General features: G+C 58.6%; 2 protein-coding genes across 7 annotated transcripts in view; both read right to left on the bottom strand.

Annotated features, from left to right (window-relative positions):
* The window catches only part of DNAH2 (dynein axonemal heavy chain 2), a 92,530-nt gene extending 84,761 nt beyond the window's left edge, over positions 1-7,769 (bottom strand). For all 6 annotated transcript variants that reach the window (XR_007146729.1, XM_047832089.1, XM_047832091.1 and 3 more), the window contains exons 1-3: positions 7,689-7,769; positions 5,982-6,149; positions 895-953 (exon numbers count right to left, since the gene is read on the bottom strand). Coding sequence is in view for 5 of the 6 variants with exons in the window: in XM_047832089.1 (XP_047688045.1) it covers positions 895-953; positions 5,982-6,135 (213 nt within the window). In the remaining variant the exon portion in view is untranslated. The remainder of the gene's footprint in view (positions 1-894; positions 954-5,981; positions 6,150-7,688) is intronic.
* A 7,399-nt stretch (positions 7,770-15,168) lies between these two features.
* Positions 15,169-19,278, bottom strand: EFNB3 (ephrin B3). Its single transcript, XM_047833055.1, has 5 exons — positions 19,154-19,278; positions 16,677-16,969; positions 16,396-16,488; positions 16,177-16,281; positions 15,169-15,714 (listed from the first exon to the last, which is right to left on the bottom strand). Exons 1-5 carry the CDS (start codon positions 19,273-19,275, stop codon positions 15,305-15,307), a joined length of 1,023 nt encoding a protein of 340 aa, XP_047689011.1. The 5' UTR covers positions 19,276-19,278; the 3' UTR covers positions 15,169-15,304.
* Between the last annotated feature and the right edge of the window lie 185 nt (positions 19,279-19,463).

Here is a 19,463-nt window from a genome sequence, read left to right as displayed (position 1 = left end):
AAACGCGAGGAGTCACCCTGTCCTTCTCCCAGTGCTCCTGGAAGATGAGAAGGAATCTCCTTCACCTGAAGTTTCCAAGTCGAGAAAACTTCATGCTCTAAAATGTCTCCCATGTAGAGCCAAGGGTGGACCAACGAGGAAAACGCAACCACCCCAGGAAATAAACGGACGCAAACGGACGTGTCGTGTCGCAAAAAGAGAAACTGAAAATATGAAAAAACCGTTCAGTGTCACTTGAAATCAAAGAAGTACAAATAAAAATAGCACGGATATAGCACACAGTGCTCGGCTGCTAACACCCGGGCCCGGAGAGTTCTCGTTCTTGGCATGAAGCCACAGCGAGCACAGCTGGGCCTTACACGGTGAGCCTGTCCCGGTTTGATTCAAGGCGGGGGAGACAAGGGGCGGGGCGCCTGGGTGGCTCAGTCGGTTGAGCATCTGACGTCAGCTCAGGTCACGATCTCATAGTTCACGAGTTCAAGCCCCGCGTCGGGCTCTGTGCTGACAGCTCGGAGCCTGAAGCCTGCTTCGGAACCTGTGTCTCCCTCGCTCTCTCCCACCCTCTGTCCCTCTCTCTCCGATAAACAAACACTGAAAAATAAAAATTAAAGACATTTGAAAAATCAACAAACAAAAAAAGGCGGGGACACAAGGAAGGAAAAGTGAAGAGCCCTGTCCCTCGCGCAAAGCCCTGTCCCTCTGGAGGGGTGCGGGGCACGGAGAACTTTCTCGTGACTCAGCGAGCTGGATCTGTGGCAAGCAGGCTCCCGGTGGAGAGGGAGTAGACGCCAGCGACAGACTGGAGAGAACTCCTCGTCCTCCATTTTACAGCTAACCCTCGGACTGACTGGCTCCCGGGGAGGAAGAGTTGGCTCAGGGAAATCCCTAACTTACCACATCCGCCTCAGGCTCTGGCAATTCTTTCTGTGCCTCGGGCTCCTCCGATGTTGGCTCTGGGAAGAACAAAATTTCAAAAATGAGGGCGTTCCATGGGGCGCCTGGGTGGCTCAGTCGGTTAAGCGGCCGACTTCGGCTCAGCTCATGATCTCACAGGTCGTGGGTTCGAGCCCCGCGTCGGGCTCTGTGCTGACACCTCGGAGCCCGGAACCTGCTTCGGATTCTCTCTCTCCCTCTCTCTCTGCCCCTCCCCTATGCACGCTCTGTCTCTCTCTCTCTCTCTCAAAAATAAACAAACATTAAAAATCGGAGGTGGGGTGCCGGGGCAGCTCGGTCTGTTGAGCGTCTGTCCAACTCTTGCTCTTGGCTCAGGTCATGATCTCATGGTTCATGAGATCGAGCCCCCCATCAGGCTCTGCACTTACAGTATGGAGCCTGCTTGGGATTCTCTCTCTCTCCCTCTCTGCCTTCCCCCACTCACATGAGCACACGCGTGCACGCACGCGCTCTCTCTCAAAAATAAACAAACATTAAAAGAAAAAAGGGAACGGAGGTCAGGTACCACGCTACATCAGGGACAAAGCTCAGAAACATGATGTTGGGTGTAAGACACCGGTCACAAAATGTATGTATGGATCCGTTTACGTGAAATGTGGACAGCAGGCAAATCCATACAGACAGAAAGTGGATTAGCAGTTATCAGGATCTGTGGGGCAAGGGGAAGGGGGAGCGGCTGCCAAAAGACTGGGGTCTGGGGGCGCCTGGGTAGCACGGGTAGTTAAGTGTCCGACTCTTGGTTTCGGCTCAGGTCTCACAGTCTGTGAGTTCAAGCCCCGCACCGGGTTCCACACTGACACTGCGGAGCCTGCTTGGGATTCTCTCTCTCCCTCTCTCCCTGCCCCTCCCCGCTCACTCTGTCTCTCAAAATAAATACGCTTCAAAAAAATTTTTTAATTAAAAATAAAAAAGCAGGATCTGATGCAATTAGAAGTAAAGATATAGGGTGAGCTGATGCCAATCTTTCAAGGTGCTTCAAGTAGCTTTCTCGGGGCAGGGGGGAGGGGAACAGGATGCAAATGCTCTAAAATTAGATAGTGGTGATGGCTGAAACAGTTTTGTGAATATACCCAAAATCACTGAATTGCGCCTCAAAGGGATGAACTTTGGGGCACCTGGGTGGCTCAGTAGGTTAAGGGTCTAACTTCGGCTCGGGTCATGATCTCATGGCTTATGCGTTCAAGCCCCACGCTGGGCTCTGTGCTGACACCTCAGAGCCTGTAAATTGCTTCGGATTCCGTCTCTGTCTCTCTCTGCTCTCCCCCACTCGTGCTCTGTCTCTCTCTCAAAAGTAAATAACAAGACATTAAAAAAAATTAGGAGCACCTGGGTGGCTCAGTCGCTTAAGCATCCGACTTTGGCTCAGGTCATAATCTCATAGCTCGTGGGTTTGAGTCCTGTGTCGGGCTTTGTGCTGACAGCTCAGAGCATTCAAGATGCCAGATGGAACCAAGGCCAAGGGGAGGAAGACTGAGGCAACCTCAAGGGTAAGTGGGGGGTGGGGGGGCTCCTGGTGGCTCAGTCAGTTAAGCATCCGGCTCTTGATTTCGGCTCAGGTCATGATCTCACGGGTTTGTAGGATGGAGCCCCGCATAGAGCTCTGTGCTGACAGCAAGGAGCCTGCTTGGGATTCTCTCTCTGCCTCTCACCCGCTCATGATTGCACGCATGCACTCTCCAAGTGGAGGAATAAACTCAAAAAAGAAAAAAAAAAAAAAACATTGCTTAAAGAGTATATCGGTTTTGTCTCCTACAACACAATTTATATATATAAAATCCAAGTCATGAGATATGATACCGGTATATGATGTTCATGGCTACGTGCAGTAAAAATGTAACTAGCAAGCTTGAGGGGGCGCCTGGGTGGCTCGGTCAGTTAAGTGGCTGACTTCCGTTCAGGTCATGATCTGGTGGACCGGGAGCTCGAGCCCCGCGTCAGGCTCTGTGCTGACAGCTCGGAGCCTGGAGCCTGCTTCAGATTCTGTGTCTCCCTCTCTCTCTGCCCCTCCCCTGTTCATGCTCTGTCTCTCTCTGTCTCAAAAATAAATAAACGTTAAAAAAAAAAAAAAGAAAAAGCAAGCTTGAGGATGATAAACACCAACTCAGGATAACGGTGGCATCTGGAGAAAGAGAGAGGGGCTGGGGGAGATGTGGCAAATGGAAGGACTCACTGCCACAATGTGGTCGTCATTGGGTGATGGGTACATGGGGGTCCATTCTGTTATTCCCTATACTTTTCCTGACTTGCCTGAAATACAGGTCTATAGTCTCTTATCCAAAACCTTGGGGTCGCGTAGACTTCAGAATGTACAATTGTCAACGGAGTATGACACACGATCCCCCTCCCCCCCCACCGCCTCCGGCAGACTCTCGACCAACACGCCACAATCTAACTCTTAAAGTCAGTAGCACCGCAGGAAAACATTCGAAAATACACACTAAGTGCTTACATTGACTGTAAGTACTCTTGTTCCAGTCTGGTTTATATATTACCACCAAATAAGTTTGGATGCCAAACTCTGTGGGAAAAAAACTGGTTAGCCCTTAAAGTTTTTCTTTTTCTTTTTTTTTTCTTTTTTTTTTTTAATTACAAATATGGGGGAGCTCGGGTCGCTCAGTCGGTTAAGCGTCCAATTTCAGCCCAGGTCATGATCTCACTGTTCCCAGGTTTGAGCCCCTTGTCGGGCTCTGTACTGACAGCTCAGAGCCTGGAGCCTGCTTCGGATTCTGTGTCGGATTCTGTGTCTCCCTATCTCTCCGCTACTCCCCCGCTCATGCTCTGTCTCTCTCAAAAATAAAAAGAAACATTAAAAAAATTTCTTAACGTAAAAAAATTAAACACACACATACATACATAATTAAAATTACAATATGGGGGCAGCTGGGTGGCTCAGTCGGTTAAGCACCCAACTCTTGATTTCGGCTCGGATCTCGATCTCACAGATGCGGGATGGAGTCCCGCGTCCGGAGGAGTCCCAATCGAGTACTTGCTCGGCTCGGAGCCTGCTTGGGATTCTCTCTCTCCCTCTCTGCCCCTTCCTTGGTTGCACACACACGCACAACTGCTCTCTCAAAATAAACAAATGAACAAACAAATAAAACTATAAATATGGGATTATAAACCTGTCCTCTTAATGGGAATTGAGGAACGCCTAAGGAAGCAAAGGTTGTCAACAGAGACCTCCAAAGGGTGTTTGCCCACTTACCCACCTTTACCAATGTGTGTTTTAGGCCCTTTACCCCTGCAATCTGCCATAACAAAACAGCACGGGGGGCGCTTGGGTGGCTCAGTCGGTTAGGCATCCGACTTCAGCTCAGGTCATGATTTCGCGGTCCGTGAGTTCGAGCCCCACGTCCAGCTCTGTGCTGACAGCTCAGAGCCTGGAGCCTGTTTCAGATTCTGTGTCTCCCTCTCTCTCTGACCCTCCCCCGTTCGTGCTCTGTCTCTGTGTCAAAAATAAACATTAAAAAAAAAAAAAAAACAGCACAGACTGGGTGGCTTCTAAACAGCAGAAACTTCTCTCTCCCATTTCTGAAGGCTGCAAGTCCTAAACCAGGATGCAGCATGGTCACCGAGACCCTTCCTCTGGGTCACAGACTTCTCACCATGTCCTCATATGGAGGACTGAGGGAAGAGATCTCTCTGGAACCACCTTCCCAAGGCACTTATCCCATCCATGATGGTCCCACCCTCCATGATGGTCCCACCCTCCTGATCTGATCAGAGCACCTCCCAAAGCCCCTACCCGCTAATCACATCACATCAGGCGTTAAGATTTCAACGTATGAATTGGGGGAGGGAGGGGGACAAAACATTCAGACCATGGCCGGCCCCTCTGTCTCCAGCAGGGACAGACCTCAATCCCCTCCCCAGCTCCCAAGAGTACAGGGATCACTGTGGGTGTCAGGGATGCTGTGGAGGTCCCCATCTCCTCTGAACCTCTGCTGGGTCAGCTGGAAAGCTCCCCACCAAACGACAAAAAGCCTTAGAGCTAAGGGAGTCATAGATTCTTTGTATTGGATGGTCAAGGCTTTCACTGAGAATCTCCTTCCCTTCTCACACTGGAGGAGTCTCCAGGTTGAACCTCGCTGCGCCTCCTGCTCCCGCCGCATCCCTGGTCCAGGCGCCCAGCCTCCAGGAGCTGGTTCCATTTTTAATGCTTCTGGGAGAACTCAGAACAAAACATCTTGCTGGTCTCTAACCTCTGGATCCTAGGTATCCTGTGGACCCTGGACCTCTCTCCCACACCCATGCTTAACCACTGTTCATATGAAAAGAGGATTCTATTTCTGTCCTTCTTGAGAGGCTGCTTGCAGTGGGAAAATGTGGGGGCTATACTTAGTTCACAGTCCTATCTACACCGGCCAGAGCTCCAAGGCATGGCCCAGCGACAGCAACTGCTACCAAAAAAAACCTTCCAACCCACAGGAGAGGCATCCCTGAGATCAAAGCCGCAGGAGGCAGCCTCTTTAAACTCTCTGCTCCCTCAATCTAGACATGGGGCTTCTTTTTGTGTGTGTGGCCCTGAACCTGACCCTCCTGAGTCTACCAAGGCTCCGCCAAAATGAAGGCAGAGACGCAAGAGCCTTGAACAGATGGGAGAAAGCAGCGCTCAGACTGAGGATTCAAAGGGCGGCGAAGCAGGCTGAGTCTCCATGGTGATGGGCTTAATGGAAGAAAAACATTATTTGTTTTGCCACCCAGGGTGAAGATGGGAAAAAGGAAGAGACCAAACCCTCGGCGGTGTGGTCGGAGCAACCTGGAACACTGGAAGTGAGGAGGAAGAAGAGGCTAGGAGAAAGAAAGGACCGGCTAGTGAGCTCCGGGGTCACTGGGTGGTTGGGGGTTGGGGGCGGGGGGGGGGTTACTGTGAGGAGGGAAAGAACAGGACAAGGCTGGCCAGGAGGAAAACACAGAGACAGGAGCCCAGCATCAGGCCTGACACTCCACTCAACCCCCCCATAACCCTCAGACCCTCTTTGAAGACACACATTCTGCCTCCGAGCTCCTCCCCAGCGTATACCCACCAAGCTCCTCCTTGAAGGAATCGGACTCCGGCTGGGGAGGCAGGGCGGCGTCCCCAGGCTTCGAGGCCACGGTGGCCTCGGAGGCTCTTTGGCGGGCACCACGGCTGGCGCTTCCCTGGCCACTCAGTCTCTGCTTCTCTTCTTTGCCGGACATGGCGTGGGCAACACCTGCGGACACACGGGCAGCTGGGGGTCCGCAACCGGATCCACGCCTCCCAGCCCATCCCCCCCTCTGTACACGCGGTCCCTTTTGAATTCACAAACTGAGACCCCCTCCCCATATCATATTCATATCTGGGGATACCTCACCCTGCTCCATCAACCACCCAGGCGTGGTCACACACACCTTCAGCCACTTTACCCCTCCGGGCCATGGGTGGAGAGAAGGCCCCGGGAGGGGAAGGCCGTCCCCCCATCCCTTGTCATGATATCAAGTCACCGAAGCAAACCAAGATGATTCTCCTCCAACCCTCCTTTCCTCCTGAGATACCCCCAGCAAGGAGGGGGGGGGGGGGGGAAACGTGCAAAATTCTCCTCCTACCCACGCTAAAATGTGCCACCCCCTTAAACAAAGAAATGCAGTATTTGCGGGTCGCCTGGGTGGTTCAGTGGGTTAAGCATCCAACTCAGGTCATGATCTCCCGTGAGCGAGTTCAAGCCCCGAGTCGGGCTCCGTGCTGACAGCAAGGAGCCTGCTTGAGATTCTCGGTCTCCCTCGCTCTCTCTGCCCCTCCCTTGCTCACGTGCTGTCTCTCAAAACATATAAAGAAAAAGAGAAACAGTATTTGCAACACATCTCTTTAGGTTTTCATTGCTGGGGGGGGGGGGGTGTAGGAACTCCGTTTTGTGGGTGCTGAAAAGATCTCTTCGCATAGTTGACTGAGGAACCCTGAACTAGGCCACAGTGAAGCCCAACCTCATTTGACTCCTAAGGCCGAGAACAGACTGGCAGAAGGAAGGAGAAAAGTCACCCGACACGGAATTTCCAATTGTGTGGGGGGGGGAGAAGAAAATGGGGCAGGAGGAAGGCCTCTCGGGCGGAAGCAGGGGAGTTCGCGGCGGGCTTGCAGCGGCCCAGGGGCACTGTGTGATTGGCCGGGCCTTCCGGCTCCAGCCCGACAGCCACCTGTGGCTGCCACAGGCATTGATCACAGGTTATGAGTTTCAGACTTGAAGGATGCGTGCTTTGCTCCAAGGAGAAGCGTTCTGTTAGGCCAACGCATCGATAAAACCAACCGCAGCCCAGTCAGGGGCCTCCAGAGAAGCGGCCTGCGGCTGGAGCCTCCCGGGGGTAAGGTGGGGGCGTCCTCGGGCGAGGCCGGGAGCACCCTCCCCAGGGGCTCACCCCGAGATCCGCCAGGGCGGACCCCAGGAGGGGCCGCTCCAGCAGCCTGAGGGCTCTCGCCGTCACTCAGGAAGGACGCAGGGGACCAGCGGCCATGTCCTCAAAGTGGCTGCCTGTCGTCGACAAACCTGCCCTTGCAGGGGCTTCCTCACCCCACGGTCACAACTGCCTCCCCCCCCCCCCCCCCGCTGCTCCGTCTCAACCCCAACCGCCCCTTCTTCTCCCCTCCCCCACAACTGCCCTTTCTCCACCCCCCCTGCCCCCTTCTCCCCGGACACGGCCGCCCTCCCCTCCCCCACAGCTGCCCCTTCTCCCCGAAGCTTCCCCCGTCTCCCCTCCTCCTCTTCGCCCGCGACACACACCTCACTACGCCGACCCCGTCCTCCCTAGGCCGACGGACCGGCCGCTCCGTCTGGGAAGTTGCCCCGAGAGGCCCGCTCCCGCCCGCGCCTGCACGCGTCGCCAAGGCAACCACGGGCAGGGACTGGTGAGCGGCCCGGGCGCGTGCCCGCGAGCCCGGCGTCCTCGGCGCAGGCGCAGGGCAGCTCCGCTCCGCCGCTCGGCAGCCCGCCCCGGCCCGCGTGCGCCCCGCGGGGAGCGGGGGCCAGAGGGCCCGGCGAGCCGGCGAGAGCCACCGTGGCCGGCAGGCCGGAGGAGGCGGGGTTCGGCCCGAGGACAGTCTGGAAGGGCCGAGGCTGAGGCCACGAGCCACCCTCCCGCGGGACGGCGAGAGCGCCGGCGGAGCCCCCGCACCGACCCCGCGCCCCGGTCTGCGGGCGCGCTCCCGAGCGCGTCCAGCAGGTGGCGCCCGGCGTCCCGCCTGCGGGGCTCGTGGACGCTCTAGAAGGCGCTCCAGGATTTCGAGGCAGCCGCGGCTGCAGCTGGGTCCGGGGGAAAAACCGGGGCTGGAGCACCCCTGCCCTCCCGCTGGTTTCCCTCGTCTGAGCTCGGACTGGGGTCTCGGAGCGCCTGGCGGCGCGGGGCGGGGGAGGGGAGGGAAGAACGGAACTGGAGTCTTTGGAACCTGAGGATCGGCTCTGGGAAGCGTCGCCCGTTTTGGGGGGAACGGGAGGCGGGGACTCCCTGGGGAAGGTGACCGGGCCGGGGAGGGGCTCGGCTTTCCGTGAGAACAAAGGCTGAGTCCTGGGGAAGCCAGAGGAGAGGGGTGTGCCATGGGGGGGGCAGACCTCAGCCGCTGCTAGGGGGCGCTGCGGGCCGGGGCCGCGGAGGGGGCGCCTGGAAGCCCGGGCCGTACCTGCGGCGCCAGAAGCTGGAAGGAGGCCTCGGAGATCTAGGGGGGGAGGCTGAGTCAGGGGAATGGGTAGGCACCCTCCCTGCTTCCATCAATAGTGCCTAATTAAGACAAAGCCAGCAGCGAGCCCACTGATTACATTTCCATGAGGAGCTAAATTGATGACATTTTCTTTGCCGGATGCGGAGGGGGGAGAAGCTGGGACCTCAGTTCCCCCTTTTTCTGGTTGCCGTTCACACCTGACAGATCTCGTTCTGCCCGTCCACCGCTACAAGGCCGTCTCGGGGACTCCTGAAGGGCCCTTGGGTTAATCCACACCTATCCTAATGTCTGCACCCCACCTATCCTAATCTCCAGCATTGGTAGCCCCTGGCCTGGGCACTCCCCACCCCTGCTATCCTGGAGGTAGGTTCCTGGGCTCTGCTGGCCCCCTGCCTGGGCCGGAGTCTCGGCTGAAAGCCAGGATTGAAGTAGTGAGGGGTCCTGCCACACCCCTAGCCAGCTGCGCAGCGGGTAGGGCTAAGTGGGTGATAGATCCCCTAACCAAAGAGGCAGCGGGTGGCAGAGAGAGGTGGCATGATTGGCCAGATCCCCCAGGGAAAAGTCCCCAAGGAGTGAAGATTTGAGGGGAGGCATTGGGTGGGGAGTCTTCTAGGCAGGGCTCCTGGCTCCCTGGGGAAAAGAATGCAGTGTAGACCCCGTTTCTTTTCTGCCTGCCCCCCCTCCAACCTTGGCTGTACCTAGGGATCCCAGCCCCCTCCATTATGCTAAATAGGTAATCAAACATCTCGCTTTGCTAATTACTGCTCAATCCGATTAAACGCTGCCGAAAGCTCATCAACAGAGGTGGAGGTGGGGGGAGGGATGAAGGGGAGCCAACCACAGCTGTGAGGGGGGGTCCTGTCCCTGGGGGAATGAAGGGGACAGCTGAGACACACGGCCAGGGTACCGAGACTCAATACCTCCCAAAGGAGAGGGACTGGAGGGTTGTGCCCACAAGCCCCTTACTCTTGCCGCACCCCCCAGCCTCAGCCAGGCCTTCCCCTCCCCCCCCAGACCTTCATTACCCTCAGAACCCAGGCATCCGGCCATTCCCACAGCTACACACACCCCTGTCCCAGATTTAATAAGTTCTGTTCTCTCACTGTCAATATTTGATGTCTCAGAGCCATCTCCACGGAGAGAGGGGGACTCTTTCCTTGCTTCCCCCCTACCTTGGCCGTCCTTTGCCCACCCCGGTCTCTTTGTGCCCCCAACCTTCTCTAACTAGCTGACTTAATGAAATGATATTAAAGTCTTAAGCAACTCCAAAAGAATGGTTGTTATGGTGAAAAGAGCGGGCAGGACGCCTGGGTCCCCGAGGGGAGCAAGGGCTGAGGAGGGGGAGAGAGCCACAGGCTAAGGTCTAGAGGCCTCAGTCCCCAGTGGGGAGCAGCAGATTTGGGGTGAGCTGGGGGCCGGACCTCTGGATCTTGGCGGGAAGTAGGGAATGGGGGCTGGGAGAAGGTGGGAAGCAAGGACATTCAGGGAGTCAGGGTCCCGGCCTGTTGTCCGGAGCATCCGTCAGGGATGGAGAGGCCAGCGTGGGGGAACCGGGCCTCTGTGCCAGCAGCCTCCTGCTGACTGTGCCCTGGGCCGGTCCCGTGAGAACCAGAGTAGATTTCTCTCCAGCCCTGACTCATCCCTCTTCCCCCCTTGTCCCCCAGCAGACCCCCACAGGTGATTTGTAGCTGATGCCCTCACAATGGTAGGGGCCAGGAGAGAGTCGTTCCGGGACACGAAGGGCTGAGAGCTTCCAGAAGAGGAGAGAACAGAGGCCAAGAGATGGGGAGCCAGGCGCCACCCCCACGTCCCCCCACCCATCCCCATCTCACTCCCCTGGGGACCCTGGCCCAGCCCCAGTCCCCTTGGGGTGGTGGGAATACTAGGACATTTGGCTGGGGCTGATTGATGAGGGAGGAGGCAGCCACCAGGGCACCAAGGAGGTTGCTGTTTGCTGAGCACACAGATTCCTCCCCACTCACCAGCTGCCGCCCCCCAAGGCTGCTCAGTCTCACCGCCAGCACTGGGGCTGCAGGGAGCTGATGCCTGGGCTTCTGAGGGCAACCGGGGGAAGAGGGGGAACCAGGACCCCAGATGCTTCAATCCACCGCGGGAGTCGGGGGGTTCCTCAGACCCGGTGCCCTCAGAACTCGTTTCAGGACCCCACCTTCCCTGCCACCTTTCTGACCTCTCTCCTCCTGCCCGGTTTTCGCTCCTCTTCAGACTCCCCCCCCCCCCCGCCCCACTCTCTGAGCGTATCCCAGCCCGCCACATTTCTCCCAGCCCGATCTTGAAACTTTCCCGGGAGGCGGGGGGGGGGGGGGGGGGGGCAGGGGGGGCAGGGGGAGGGGGGGTGCGCCCTATGTTCCTGATTCCCCATATAGCCCCTTAGGAAACTCCATTTTTCTTTCTAACTGATATCCCACTTATGATGTCAACCATTCCCCATCAGAAATTCCCACCACAGCTCTTTCCTGAAAACCCCCACCATAAACCACACACACACACACACACACACACACACACCTCAACCTAATTTACATACTGCAGAGTGTGAGCCCCCAGCCAGGACAGCCTCTGCTGTTTGGGACAGGGGTGGGGACAGCTTCACAATCCATGGTCTCCAGCCTCTCAGTCCCTTTAGTTCCTCCCTGCCTGCCTGCTCTGGACCCTTTACGAGCAGCGGTCCCCCAACCCCCCACAAAAGCTCAGAGCATCATCCTTGCCCACCCAGTGCTTAAACTCTACTGGAGGAAAACACACCGCACGCCCAAGAAACAAAAGGGGGGGCATACCGAATTAGACCAGCTTCCTGCATGTGGATTCTAGACCCTACGTGACTTGCTCCCCGCCAGGCTGAGGCTGGGGAAGGACAGGACACATCTGGAACATCCACAAGGCTGTGGATGTTCCCAAACATGTCCCAAGTTCACCTCTACCCTTTGCATTTGCTGTTCCCTCCGCCGGGGCGTGCCCTTCCCCCACCTCACTCAAGGTCTGACTCAAAGGTCACCTCTTCAGAGGGACCTTCCTGACCTCCTAAAGCATCTTCCCTGCGAATCTCTATCCTCTTCATGCTGTTACTCCGTTTTGTTTACACCGCTTGTCACTGCCCGGAGATGTTACTATGTTGTTCCCCACCAGGATGCGGACTTTGTGAAAGCAGGGACTTTATTTAATCTATAGTCTCAGTGCCCGAGACCGTGCCTGGGACCAAATAGACACTTTACGTGATGCTGAGTGGATAAGTGAATGAAAAAAACAAAAAACAAAAAACCAAAAAACAGAAAACGAACGTCTTCCCTCCCCTCTCCTGGCTTTATTGTGGTTATCGCCCGGGGAGCATGTTTGCGTACTTGTACCCGGAAAGAGGACAGGACGGCATGTGTCGTTCCGTGTGGAAGTCACCAGTGCTTTCAAATCGCTCGGAAGACGCACAAGCCGCCACGCGTGGGGCAGGCGGCAGGTCTCGTGTTGTTAACGGGCGTGCGTGCAGGGGGGAGTCCGCGGATGCCAGAGTGGCGAGGGGGTGTACTTCAGGGGGTGGTGCTGAACGTGCTGCTCCTCTCCCCAGCTGTGCATCTGTCCCCAGGTGTCTTCCTGTCTCTCAGCACGTTATGATGTCTTGGCTGCTTGGGCGAGGTGTTCGTCAGAGTATTTATCCCCACTTCTCTTTCCTCCACCTGTGTCTCTAGATGTGTGTGTGTGTGTGTGTGTGTGTGTGCGTGCGTGCGCGCGCGTGTGTGTGTGTGGTGCAGGGGGGGGCCCTCCCTCGGCTCCCTTGCCCCCCTCACACACACAGCCCTGCCCCGGTCTGGGACCCCTCCCTTTCACACTGGGCCCTGTTGCTGGGCTCTGGGTTGCCATGGTGACGGTTGCCAAGTCCCTGAGGCTGATAGCCAGCGATGGGGCTGTCGGCTCCATCCACGCGGGAGGCTGAGGGGGGCTTCCCATTGTGTGGAGAAGGGGATGTTGCCATGACCACCAACCCCCACTAAGGGGCAGGGACCAGCCTTTCCACCCCCCTCGAGCCTCCCCACCTCGGGCTTCTCCAGTGCGGGGCTCAGAAGACAGGAGTGAATTCCAGACAGTCCAGCACCTGGCCTCAGTTTTCGACTCCCCTCCCAGAGCACCTGCGCCTCTCAGGACCCAGGCATCCTGCTCAAACAGGAGGAGGGGCAGGGGTCCCGTTGGACAGAGCCGGGCAGGAGGACCCCTTGACCTCCAGGCAGATGGGAGACAGCGGGAGGGCACCTAAAGTCAGGGGAGGGGCGGGCGGGGCAGAGGTTGTGACCCCTGCCGACCGGCTCCAGCCATGCTCCTGACAGGCTGCTTTTGTGGTCGGAGAATGGGGCTGAGTCCAGGGGGCTGGGCACCAGGGGTTTTGGGGGGAGAAGAGCCCGGGTGATGGGTACGCAGGGAGCCGGGGGGGGGGGGGGGCGGGCAGCGTGACGCCCGGGGCCCTGCGTCTTGCGGGTACTCACACGGCGCTTCTCCCCACACTGGTCCCCAATGGCAAAACTCCCCAAGTCACAGGTGCCTTGGGCAGGGAGGGTAGGCAGGGAGACCCGAACCTGCGAACGTGTTTGGTCCACTTTGTCTCTGACCGCCACTTGCCTTGTCTCTGGTGCTTTGGTTTAGCAACAGACACGCGTGAACGCGCGTCCACGTGCATCCCCACCGGATGTATCGGCAATCTCTCCCTCCCCTGCCTCGGCCCTCTCACCCAGCCCATTACCCCTTCCCCACGTACTGCCCACCTCCCCCCTCCGACCCAGCTGTCTCCCTACCCTTCCCCTTGGCTTCATGAGATCCAGCTCAGCCCGAAAGCGCCCCCCCCCCCCGCCGCCGCCCGCTACCAGTTCTCTGTTCCAACTCACCCCCCAGTCACTCTCCAGCCTTCTTGTCAACTTTTGAAGTTTTTTATTCTTTTTTATTCTTTTTTTTTCTTTTTTTGGTTTTTGTTGTTCAAACTTCCCTTTTACAGTAAAACTATTGAGGTGACGGCCATACCCCGCCACCTCCCCCATGGCAATATCAACTTCCTGTTCTCTGGAAGGAGCGGATCAGAAAAATCAGGAAGGAGCTGGGAACTACCGCACCAGAGAGGTGACATGACCTCTGGTGGACAAAGTAACCATCTTGGCTGGTGATGAAGGTGGCCGACTTGGTGCCCAAGGGCAGCTCTGGTCTAATGAGACTGAGCTGGGGGGAAACCGAGGCCCATGGTGCACTAGAGGGCAGGAAGAGGTACAAGCTGGTCACTACGGAAACGGTTGCTAGGTACCACGGTCAGCTAGACCAGTCAGTAGGCCACCATTTTGGTCACTAAGAAGGGAGCCGCGTGGAGTCGGAAAGGACTAGAAAGTAAGAGGGTGTGCTGAACAAGACAGCCCTCCGGGTTACGGGGGACAACACGTGGGTTCTTGGGACAGTCCCGTTGATGGACAGAGATTATACCGGGGTAGGGAAAGGGAAGAAGAACATGACAAGTTGGGCCCACCACAGCTGATGGCAGTCGCTTTCGCTGTCCCAAAAGCAGCGCAGAGAACAGGGAAGGGAGATCCGGGGAAGCAAGATCCTTCTCAGTCCACCCTACCTTCTCACAGTCCGTGAGTTCCAGCTTCCTCCTCAAACAGGAAGTTCTTCCTGCCCGCCCCCCCCCCCACAGAGTAAGAACCAGCCGCCTCCCCCTTGCCCCCCACCCCCTCCCAACAAGCACCCCCCGGACTAAGCCACTTGGAGTTCCAGCCGGACCACTTCCTATTTCAGACGAAGGCACTTCCAGTTTCTGCCGCACTGCTTCTGCCACTGCCCGTCTGGAGCAAGTCACTTCCTGTCCCCAGTGGCCCACTCAGCGTCAGACCAAATCCACGCCGTGCCCCGACCGGCTCGTATCTTGCTATGGGCCACTGACAAAACAGGACACTTCTTCTCATGGCGGCTGTCATGACCCAACCACCCCAACATGGCCGGAGGACGTACGTGGGGGCCCCGGGGCAGGGCAGAGAAGGAGGCCCCGCTGCCCACGCCCGGAGAGCTGGGGTGGAGTGCCAGAGCCTTCCCCATTAAGGCCCCCATTTTTGGCAGACTGAGGGGAGGGTCGGTGAGAGAGGTCAGAAGAGGGGGCCGAGGGCACGAATGCTTACATACCCCCACCCGGGGGAGATGGGAGAGGCGGAGGAAAGAAGCCAAGAGGGTGAGAGGAGGCGTAGGGAGGGGGGTGCTAGGGAAGAGGAACAGACCTAGAGGCAGAAGAGAGAGAGACAGAGAGAGAATAAGAGAGAGAAGAGACAAGAAGAGAAAACCAGTGAGAGGCAGAAAGGAAGGGGTGCCAACAAAAGACAGACTGTTCCCGCCCCTGGCTCTCGGCGTGTGAGGGGCACAGGGATCGCCGGGTCGCGGTCAGGAGAGGAGGCTGAGTCCCTGTCCCCTCCCCAAGGAAAGAGGACCCAGGAGCACAGAGACGAGAGGGGGCTCACGTGGCCAACCGAGGGCAGGAGTCTTAAGGAATCCTAACAGTGGAGAAGAGGGCGACAACAGCCAGGAGCACAGGAGCTGGGGGTGGGGGTGGGGGGGCGCAGAGGGGTCGAGGAGATGCCAGAGGTGGCCCTCCAACCGTGACTTAAACCGGAGGAGCACCCGAGAAGGGCTGGATCCAGGAGAGCCGGGGAGGAGAAGCCCTCATACCTTGTAGTAGATGTTTGGAGGGCTCTGGGGGGGCCCATCCTGCACGATGTACACAGGGTGCCCGTAGTCACCACTCACCTTCTCATAGTGGGGACAGAACGGGGGGTCTGCAGCCCCTCCACCCCGTAGAGCTATCCCTAGCTCCCCAGGCTCCGCCTCCCGAGGTCCCATCACAGCGCCACCCCCCAGGCCCAGAGACCCTCCCCTCCCGAAGGAGCCGGGACCAGGGTGGCGACTCTCCGAAGGCTTGGCCCGCCGTCTCCGCCAACACATGGCGCCCCCAGCCCCTGCCACGCCCAGCAACAGCAGCGCCAGCCCCCCCGCGGCCCCGGCCACCGCGGGCATGCTGGGAGGGGGCAGGGGGCCTTCAGCACCCCGGGAGGTTGCATTGCTGGTGGGGTCACCTGGCAGGGAAGGGGTGAAGGAGGAAAGAGGGGGAGGGGCTGAAGGAGCCACCTGGGCCTCCGGACACCCGGCCTCGGGGGTCCCCGTGGGTTTCCCCGGCAGCGCCCAAGCCCCCTGGGGACCCCGCCTCCCCTTCCCCCCGAAATCCCACTCAGAATCCAGGTGGGTCCAGCCCTTCAGCTGGGCGCGAAGCAGTCTTCCCCCACTTCTCTGACTGCACTGATTGAAACACTGGCTCGGGTAATTACTTCTAATTGAGTCTTTTCCTCACTCGGCTTCCACTCCCCTCCCACCCTCCCATCCCCTCTTCTGTTTCCTGTATCACCCCCCCCCCAAAAAAAAAAAACAACAAAAACTAAAGGCGGAGGGAGAGGGTGAAGGCGGGCAGCTGGGGTCTGAGAGCAGAGGAGGTTGGGGCGGGGTGGGGGGGGAAGGCAGGAGACTGGACCCCCGGTTCCTACCTGGCATGTTCTCCTTCCCGGGCTCCAGGCTGTGAGCTGCCCCCCGGTCTCTCTCCATGGGCATCTCAGACACAGGCTTTCTGGGGGCAGCCCCTCCTCGGGGGCCTGGAAATGGGGGAGACCCGACAGCAGGGGCTGAGACAGCAGCCCCCGGACCCTGACGGTGCTGCCCCAACCTCCCTCGGCTCCTAGGAGGTGCACCCCGGCCCCCCCACTCACTCTGTCCTACTCGGAGAAGCACCTTCATGCCCCGAGTGAGGCATACACCTCCCTGCAAGCTCTCCAGGCCTTCCCGGGTCCCATCCGACGTGGCTGGGAGAGAAGAGCCAGACGGAGAAGTTGGCACTCCAGAGTCGAGCCCCTCTTCCGTCCCCATTCCCTGGCCCTGACACCACCCCGGGGGGCATCGGGGGCCTCTCTCGGCTCCTCCCCTGCCCCTCAGTCTTGGGGTTTGGTGGGGGAGAGCCTCCCCGCGGACCCCACCCTCCGCCCAGCAGTACCAATGATGTAGTAATCGTGGTGTGAGCGGAACTCGTGGCCCCAGAGGTTAGGGCTGTACTCCTGGAACTTGATGGTGAAGCGGAGATCCAGGTCCGGCCGGTCACAAGTGAGAAGCAGGTTTGGGGCAGGGGGGGCCTCGCAGCGCCGACCCTGGGCACCCCCTACCAGGTACAACTTGTAGAACTCGTAATTAGGAGAGGAGTGGGGGCCAGGAGGCCGGGCCCGGGGGCAGAGAAGGTCAAGCCGGTCCCCGATCTGAGGGTAGAGCACGTAACCCCCCTCTGCCTGGAATCTGTCAGGAGGGCGAGGTGGACAAGGAGAGGTGTTAAAGGTCTGGCCCCCAGAGCTTTGCCTCCCTCACCCCACATCCCTGGCAGGCCGGCCTTCAGCCTTCGTCTGAGTGGAAAGTCTGTTCCGACGGGGCAGGCGCTAAGGGCTCGAAGCGGTGGGAGGCCAGGCTCACAGGTCTCTAGGCCCTCGGTGCCCAAATGCACTCTCCAGCCCGCCCTCACCACATGCACACTGTCATCTCTCCTCCATCACTAGCCCCGTTGCCATGGCAACAGGATGCCAGTTACCAAGGAGCTGGCCTCTCTGGAACCACACAGCCCACCCATCCCAGGTGATTTCACTATTGCACGGCCATGGGGGCAGAGCCTCCCCTCCCCCAGGCCACCACTGAATTTGAGGGATCTCAGGGCAAGGGAGGCACCAGGGGTGGATTGGGGGAGGGGAATCCAGACCAGCGTCCCAAGTCAGCCAGGGGACGCGCCAGGAGTTAAATGCCTGGCCTGGCCATGGCCCTACGTGAGGCTAACGGGAACCACGGTCTGGGGGCCAGGTGCCCCAGACACCCCCCTGCTCAGTCACCCCTCCTCCTCCAGGTCTCGGACTTCCTAGGGAAAGTGCCTTATTGCTGTGGAATTCAGGGAGTTGACCTTTCTAACCACAGCCTAGAGCCCACATCTCCCTCAACCCAGCCATCCACTGGCCCAGCACTGCCACTTGCCAACGCCTGTGACCCCTCCCTGTGCACTAACGGCCACGAGGTCTCAGAGCTGGGTCCCTGGGGACCGCTGCTCATTATCTTCCCAGACTCCCAAAGGACCCACCCCCTCCCCGCCGACATCCCAAAGAGCCCCCAAGAACACCGTACCCCCCCCTTTCCTCAACCCTATCAGAATAAGCCTAACTTACTTCCTCAGGCTGCACCTGATACTCAAACTGCAGCTGGGAGTTGGTGGGTAGGAGCCGGAGGAAAGACATTTGAGATTATACCCAAAGAGACATAGCAGGGAGGGAGGGAGGGGAGGCTGGGAAGTCAAGAGAACACAACCAATAATTCTAGTTCTCCTCTAATGAGCATGTAATACGTTCAAACACCTTACCTCTAATCCTCATAAAAGGTGTCAGGGTGGAGACTACAGACTCAGAAAGGTTAAGTGGCCCAAGGCCACACAGCGGAAAGCAGCGGAGCTCGGATTAAGACCTCGGATCCGATGGGCTCCGAAGCCGACCCCCTTCCCTTGGCCTCACACAGGCTCCCCAGGGAGGCAGGAAGTTTTCAAACCACAGAACTCTTTTGCCCAGCGGGAGTGGGATCTGCATGGAGGCCAGGGTCCTAGATGACCTCCCAGGGGTCCTGTCTTACCCTGTGTGATGAGAAGCTTCATGTGACCCCTGGCCTTTTTTCAGAGCAAAGCAAGCATGCCAAGGAACAGAGGGGTCTGATGGAAGAGTTTGCAACACAGATGGGGGGGGCGGGGTGTGGCAAAGGAGTCCTCAGGACTCCAGATGCAAGAGAAAGGAGGCTTTAGGGGGCTCCAGGCTTCTTCCAGAAAAAAAAGTCTCCAAGCCAGGAAGGCAGGAGTATCTTCTGGTTTGGGAACTGGATCCGCCAAGGGCTCACTGACCCTCTGGCTGTGGACAAGAGTTAGGGGACTGACGGTGTGGACAGAGTCGAGAAGCCTTGGGTGAGCTGTCCCCCGGAGCCCCCAAACTGAGCCCCCTTCCCTCCCTTCGCCGAGTCCCTTCTGGGGAGGGAGGCACCCTGCCCCTTCCCCAGCGCGCTCAGCGGCACCTACTCGGCGGCGGCTCTCCGGAGAGCTGACATTAACCAGGCTCCCTCCAAGCCCAGCCCCCGACAGGACACGCGTCTTTCACAAACCCAAATAACCACTCCACTACCCTCCCGGCGGCTACCCGTGAACTTTGCGATCCTTGCCCCCTGTGGGGTCTTTCCAACTCCCGACACATGGCGATCACCACCCACATCCAGCCGTGTCTGTTGGCGACCCAGGAGTCTGGCTCCCAAGATCACCTCTGTCTCGTTACCCATCGGCTCGCATCAGAGCACTGGCACCCTCCCTCCAGCCTCCTCCCAGCTCCGAGAAGCCAGCTCCCCACCCCGAACCCCCGAAGCTTCCCTACTCCCTGCCCGAAGGGTGTGGGGTCTCCCCAGCCCGGGGCCACTCACCTCTTATTCGCCGAATTCCAGTAGACAGGCTCCAGGCTGAGCCCAGACACCAGCCCCAAAACGCCGAGCAGCAGCAGGGCCCCGACTCGCACGCCCCCCGGCCCAGAACGGGGGGCCCCCATGACCCCGCCAAGGCCTGGGGGGGGCGGGGCACCAACTCCCCCAAAGTCGCTCACCCCCCTGCGGTGCCTGCCTCGGCTGCCCCGGCGATCCGGCCCCGACCACCCCGGTGGCGGCCGCCCCCCTGCTCCCACGCGGACCCGCTTCCTGCTCTGCCCGCGCCCCTGCCGCGGAGCGCTCAGCCCGCTAG

Source organism: Prionailurus viverrinus, chromosome E1, assembly GCF_022837055.1.
Source record: "Prionailurus viverrinus isolate Anna chromosome E1, UM_Priviv_1.0, whole genome shotgun sequence".
NCBI lineage: Eukaryota > Metazoa > Chordata > Mammalia > Carnivora > Felidae > Prionailurus > Prionailurus viverrinus.
Note: the sequence above shows the minus strand (reverse complement) of the source record. Positions and strands in the feature narration are given on the sequence as shown.

What these genes read in the sequence shown, in the direction of transcription:
- EFNB3 (XM_047833055.1), bottom strand. Translation starts at nt 19,275, where the DNA reads ATGGGGGCCCCCCGTTCTGGGCCGGGGGGCGTGCGAGTCGGGGCCCTG. An exon ending in GCTTCTCCGAGTAGGACAGA is followed by an intron (nt 16,282 to 16,395) that starts GTGAGTGGGGGG and finishes CCCCATTTCCAG; the next exon opens with GCCCCCGAGGAGGGGCTGCC. An exon ending in CGGGAAGGAGAACATGCCAG is followed by an intron (nt 15,715 to 16,176) that starts GTAGGAACCGGG and finishes CTTCCCTGCCAG; the next exon opens with GTGACCCCACCAGCAATGCA.